The sequence below is a fragment of the Coregonus lavaretus genome (assembly GCF_964263955.1).
Source record: "Coregonus lavaretus genome assembly, chromosome: 22".
Lineage (NCBI taxonomy): Eukaryota > Metazoa > Chordata > Actinopteri > Salmoniformes > Salmonidae > Coregonus > Coregonus lavaretus.
The window spans coordinates 10,952,821-10,959,640 of NC_140009.1; the positions used below are offsets into that span (position 1 = coordinate 10,952,821).

Genomic DNA, 6,820 nt, shown 5'->3' on the forward strand with positions numbered 1-6,820 from the left:
AGAGAAACAACAACAACCACAACAATTATTTTTCATTTTTTAAACATGACAAATCTGAGGGGGCACGTGCCCCTGTGCCCCTTATGGGCATGATGCCTCTGGTTAATTCAGTATTCGGCCCTGTGACACAGGAAAGGACAAGGACTATGGTCGGAATTCACCTTTCTCTGCCACCGTTATGCAGCACCCGTTATGCAGTTTGTGTAGGCCTATAAGAAATAGACGGGCCTATACAAATTTAAAGCACAGACAACTCGTGTAGACTATAGTATTTATATCATAATGATATTCCCCACAAATTGGGGATTTGAGTTGTTAAATCTCCTTCCCCTGCCGTTCGTGCAGAGTTGTAATGTCAAAGATCTTATTTTACCGTGGGCATGTGCAAGGCGGGATTTCTGCCAAAGTCAGCAGCACAGGCCAGCTCCCTGAATAACCTGGTCTCAGAGCATTTCATTTTGTTGTCTGTTGGTCTCAAAGCATTTCCTATTATTCTGAATGTAAATCCGAGACACTCCATTTAGTATGATATGTTATGTTTCGTATGGTATGTATTAATTTGTGGATGTCCATCACCCATTTCGTATGATACTGTATGTTATGAATTACAATTAATATTATATGTTACGAATTTGCAAAATGTACAATATCTTACACATTTGCAAAACATATATGTTACGAATTCTAGCTAGGTGGCTAATGTTAGCGAGCTTGCTAATGTTAGCTAGGCTAGGGGTTAAGGTTAGCTAACACGTTAAGTAGCAAAGTTTCCCTTGATGACATTCAAACTCGCAACCTTTGGGTTGCTAGATTCGGATTATATGCCCAACCAACCACCCTCTTTTTCTTCTTGGCTTAAGTAACCATCTGTCTTATGTAATCATAGCAAAGGTAACATATGATACTGAATGGAGTGGCTCGGATTTACTTACAGAATAATACGAGATGCTCTGAGACTAGGTTGCACTGCATCGCGAGATGAACCCCTGGACCCAGTAAGGTTAGGCTTCTGTCGTGCTCAGTATTTGGTCAAATTCCAGGGTTTTCACCATGCAACGTGTGTTTAAATCAAGAGACTAATCTAGAATTGACGACAGGCCTGCTACCAGTGACTGCAAAACGCAAGCACAGACTGACTGGTAAAGTAGGCTATGGCCACAGTGGGTCTGCTACACTCATTTTGCCTCTGTAACATGTGCAGCAGCTTTGTTTCAGTAATGGCCAATAGGCCCAGGTTTTTTCACTAAGAAATTAGACTGGTCTGTATTTCCAAGAGGGTGCATGTAGACTTTAGGCATACACATTTAGGCTACACGTTCATAAACGCAATGTTATGACCTCATATCAACTACTATATCTCGGAAATGCCTTCACCTATACGACGTTACATAGGCTATCGTAACTGTATTTAGCCTATAATGGACATGACATATTTCTGTTCAGTAGGTTTATAGGCTACGACTAAAGTACAGCAGACTCATTCAGCTCAAAACGGTGTGCCAGGAATTGGGCTATGTTTTAGTGACGGAAAGATTTACCAGAACACTGTAGGCATGTCTTCCTAAAAACATACTTTTCCGGAACTGTATGCGAAATGTGTAGCTCTGTGTATAAGATCGGAGCGGCCTGTAGCTTGCAACGGAGGTGACGCATTAGCTCACCTTACTCCATGTTACATTTAGCAGACGCTCATATCCAGAGCGACTTACAGGAGCAATTAGGGTTAAGTGCCTTGCTCAAGGGCACATCGACAGATTTTTCACCTGTCGGCTCGGGAATTGGAACCAGCGACCATTCGATTACTGGCCCTTAACCGCTAGGCTACCTGCCGCCATGACCTGCTGTTAATTTGGTCATGACGTAATTCGGAGAGAAAAACGGGAGAGAGAGTATATAGAATAAACAGTCCGAGAAATGTAATTGCCATTTCAATGACTTTAATAAGCAAAATAGGAAACCATTTCTTTCAACAACAACAAAAAATAAGACGAAACAGAAACCAGCCTGAATGGAACTATAACAGTTCAAATTTAAGATATTTTTTTTGTATCTTATTTATATAAACAGGATTGAAAATTGATCCCCATCATCATCGCAAAATACATGAAATTAAAAACAAAACAACAACCTGCTGCTGCAGTTTCAATCTGATTTCAACACAGTTGAATCAGTAACAAACCAAGAGATTGTTAAATGCATGACTTTTCAACAATAGTTTTTTAAATGCAAGCACCATGCTTATTCAATATGATCTGACAGTTTGTTAATTTAAATCATTAAAATAAAAACTTTAATATGCATCTGGCCAGCAGAACCAGAATCACCAAATAAGAATACAACAGACGAAAACATAATATCATATAACATAACATAACATAACATACACAACAGTTTTCATTTCGAGATTTTGCACAACCTGAATCCTTTTTTTTACTGACCAGCAGCAAAAAAAATATCAGGAAAACATATAGCATTAATATATTTAAACTTCGTATTTTGAAACGCATGCGCAATCTAAATACTTGTTAATTGTACATAAAACCCCTGACTTGGTTAACGTTGTTGAACATGTTTTAAAAAATGCTTGATATTGCCGAGGAACAGTACAAAATATATAGTATATCACTGTTAATGCGATGCAGCTGCACCCAATAAAATACATTAATCAAGTTGAGAAATGATATGACTATCCTGTTCTTCACATTATATAATGGTGTTAGGGTTACGCAATAGTTAACATAATGGCATTTCTGGCTAAGAAATTCTCTGCTGACTACAGCACCAGACGGAAATGAAATGGAATAACATGTATAACAGTATTTTTATACTATAGCCTATATGCATCCTAGGAGTAGAACACAAAGTTATGCATGGTGCGTAAATGTGGTGCGCAAAGGACCATCACTCATCTGCTAATATTCTAGCTATGCGTTTGTTTTGACAGCTTCGCACTATTATCACATTGTGTCATAAGGTTATTACTAAGCTTGCATCTATCTTGTCTTATTATTATTATTATTATTATTATTATTATTATTATTATTATTATAGAATAATAGTATGTCTTCCTTCAAGGGGGTCTGTACAAAACTCAAAATGAAAACGTAAAACAAATCATTAGGCTATCTAAAAAGTGCACTTAATATACAAAGTTTGTTGTCTTTAAATGCAACTGCAAAATGCCCATATCTCTGAATCAATACCCACAAAATGAAACTCAAACAACAAGAAAAAATAATAAAACACAACTCAAAGAAAGAAAGAAGTTAAAAACCAGCCTCCTCGATCTTGGTGTGCAGTTTTGCGGTTGCGTAATATTTACAAGGCTACAGAAGGCCTACTGTCCTCATTCCATTCCTCTAAACCCCACAACACTATGGAGAAGCGCAGATCAACGACATGCTCTTAAGATACACGAGAAACAAAAAGAAAGTACAAAATAGAAATTATTACCGTACATGTCCAGCATGCAGGATTAATATTTTAATGCAGATTTTTGTTTCAATATATATTCGAATATAACCAAGCAGGCAATAAACCAATGAGATGTTGCATAACATGTAAGTAGACAGAAGTAAAGTTTGCATAATGTGGAGTCTTGTTTATCAACTCTCTTTTCCTTTTTCAGGCCCAGTGTCGAATGTGAGTCTCAAAACGCTTCTCTCTGCGTTGTTTGTTGTGTAGGCCCAGGCCGGGCGGTCATCCCACTAACAGACACAGTAAAAGCAGTATAGCCTAAAAAGAGGAAAGTTCACCCGCGGCTCCTCTCTTCTCTCAGGAAGATGAAAAAAGTATATTCACTACAAGCAACTAATCTACAAAGATGCGCGGCGTTGACCCAACATTCTACCTTGTTCTTTGTATCTCAGTTGTCACGTGGATCGAGAGAGATGGTTAGATATGAGAATATTATTTTATGGATTATTCTTCTAATATGAATATAGTTGTTGACTGTCATTAGTACAGTAAATATGAAGGGGTATTTAATTATTATTGTTTGTTCATCAGCATCAGTTGGTGGTGGGGTAGGGGTGAGTCAATAGAGCTATAATAACAACTCACATGAAAAACTCTGGGGATGACGGGTTGTCACTAGTAGGCCTAGACCCAGCCTCGCGGATCCCGTTATTCGCTCCCGTTCCCGTCAGTTTCTCGCACTTGAGTTTGTAGGCGTCCCTCTCGCGTGCCAGCCGGTTGATCTCCGCCTTGAGCGCCTCCACCTGGTCTATCAGATGCGTCTTCTCGTTCTCCAGCACGTGCTTCTGCTGCACCCGCTTGTAACGGCAGGACTGTGCGTAGCCCCGGTTCTTCAGGGTCCGCCTCTTCTGCTTGAGGCGGATGACATCGTCCTTGGTGAACCCCCGCAGGTGTCTGTTCAGCTCCCTCACAGACATGGACACCAGCTGGTCGTCAGAGAAGCGGTCCTCCACGTTGCCTGAGCCATGGTGCCCCTGGCCCGAGTGGCCGTGATGGTGATGGTGGCGGTGGTGGTGGAGGGCTTGGTGGGAGTCTGGGGAGACGGGGGATGGGCTGTCTGGGTCCTGGCTGTGGTGGTGGTGGTGGTGGTGCTGGGTGTGGGGGTGGCTGAGCCCCCCCGGGTGTCCAGACAGGTCATCAGGGTGGTGTGGGATGCCTCCCCCATAGGGATGATGGTGCTGCTGGGGTTGGCCATGATGGTTGTGGTGTTGGTGAGGCCCTCTGTAGCCATCGAAGGCGCCCTGCTGCAGCTGCTGCTGGACGTGCGGGGGCGGGGGGTGACCATGGGCCGTGGCTCCGATCAGGGCCTCCACTGCGTCCTCCGGGGTCAGGCTGAGCGTCTGTGGATCGATCTGCTGGTGGTACCCGCCGTTGGGCATCCAGTACAGCTCCTCCAGATGGTTCTTCTGCTCTGTGGGACTGAAGCTGGGCGAGGAGGGCACCGAGCTACATGGTGTGCTGATCGGGGTGGAGGACACAGAGCCCTGGGGCTGGAGCCGAGTGCACTGGCGCACCCCGGCGCGTTCCAGCCCGGCCAGACCTTCTTTCTTCACGTCGAACTTCATTAGGTCAAAGTCGTTGACGTATTCCAGAGCCAGAGGGCTGTTGGGGAGCTCCGGACCCATGCTCAGCTCGGCGCTCATGGTGCTGCCGTGACTCTGATGCAGATGGGTGAAGGTGTTTGCCAGCGTCGCGAAAACAGACTTGTTAATAATAAGCGTCTCTTCTCCACTCTCTTGTCTCATGCAGTAGTTTTTCCTACTGCTCCAATGCTGCAGACTCGTGTACTGTTGCATGTAACACCGTTCGGAGAGGTAAAAAAGTAGAAAACTAAATACAAGTGGAATAAACTTTGAGACTAGTGCACTGCAAACGACATGGGAATTTGCGTCATGTAGCCTACTTCTTTCTGCTAGCTGGCTCTGGTCAACAGACGAGAAGTGGATGTAGAAATAATTTCGCCTCAGTGCAAAAGTAAACCGTCAGTCCTTTCAGAAGAAATGAACTTAAAAAAGAAACACATAAATTAAAAATAATAAAATAATACCGAGTTGTCGTTGACGCAGGCTCCTGTCCTGTCCTCGTCAACGTTGTAGATATAAGGTATAGTCCTTGTTTTCGCCAGGAAAAGAAGAAGTAGATGAGACTATGGAGTCTGTTTTTTGCTTGGAGAAGCAGCCTTCCAGCTCTGCACCGCAGAGATTTGAGCTCTTCTTTCCTTCCTGACACACTCACTCTCGAGTATTCAGCAGACTGCGCTGACTGCCTGCCAGCACTTTATGCTTATAGCGCACCGTGACGTCAGGTTGGAAGGCAGGTCCACTTGCCTGCCCCTCTCCAATGGGAGAATGACTGAGGGGGAGAGGTTGGAGGAGATGGGAGGAGAGGATGGAGAGCGGAGCGCTCTTTCTGACAGCAACGAAGGAGGGGGTGATAAAGGGTAGAGAGGGAGAGAAGAGCTGAATGCCTTCACTTAGGAGAACCAATGGCATGTTATCGTTTAACAGCCCACGTTTTACGCATAATTCCCCCTCTTCTACGGCAATTATCTCCCAGTTTACACTGAGTGAACAGAGAGAATACAGTGATCTGCATACATAAGGATCCATAAAAACTTGATGATGTTGTTGGTGAAAAGTGTTTTACGGTATTAGTATTTAACCTTTACGCACGCATAGCGTGTAAACCCCTTTAACGGCACAAAATAACTAAATAATTTCAAACCTGGAGTAAAATGTAAGATTCAATAATGACAAAGTAACCATTCACATGCATCGGGAGATTGTTTTGTAGCCTATTTTGAAGACGTATAGGCATTTTAATTTAACTTTTCAATGGGGGAAAGTGAGCTGTTGCCTCTTCGAAACGTAACCTATATATTTATAAATTTCCAACTAGAGAAACATGATTCTGAAAATCTAATTATATCTACATCGTTCTTAAAACCTCCTTTGTAATTTAATATCCAAATGTTGTTCTTTGCCAACATAGTTTATTCTGGATCACTAAATGCTGTCATTTTGTGGTCAACTCGATTTGTTTCTGACGTTCAATTAATATTTCTATCTAATCCACAATTATTGGCACCATATATAGGCTATTTGCACAGGCATAGACTATTATATCGTTTGTATGTGTGTGTTTTTTCCAATGTAGATATGCACGTACTTCCAGGTTCCAAATCTTGAGAACATCCTCCAGGATTCAAAGACATTGAGAAAAGGTTATGTTGTTAGACTATAGAGTACAAGTACATTCTGACATCGTGCCAATGGTAATATCAGCATGGAGCCCGAGCGAGAGACAGAACGCTCTTTCTTGGCTCGAACATTGTGTAGTGCGT

General features: G+C 42.6%; 1 protein-coding gene across 1 annotated transcript; it reads right to left on the bottom strand.

Annotated features, from left to right (window-relative positions):
• Positions 1-1,920: 1,920 nt before the first annotated feature.
• Positions 1,921-5,716, bottom strand: mafba (MAF bZIP transcription factor Ba). Its single transcript, XM_084187238.1, has one exon. The coding sequence runs from the start codon at positions 5,271-5,273 to the stop codon at positions 4,059-4,061; it is 1,215 nt and encodes a 404-aa protein (XP_084043364.1). The 5' UTR covers positions 5,274-5,716; the 3' UTR covers positions 1,921-4,058.
• Between the last annotated feature and the right edge of the window lie 1,104 nt (positions 5,717-6,820).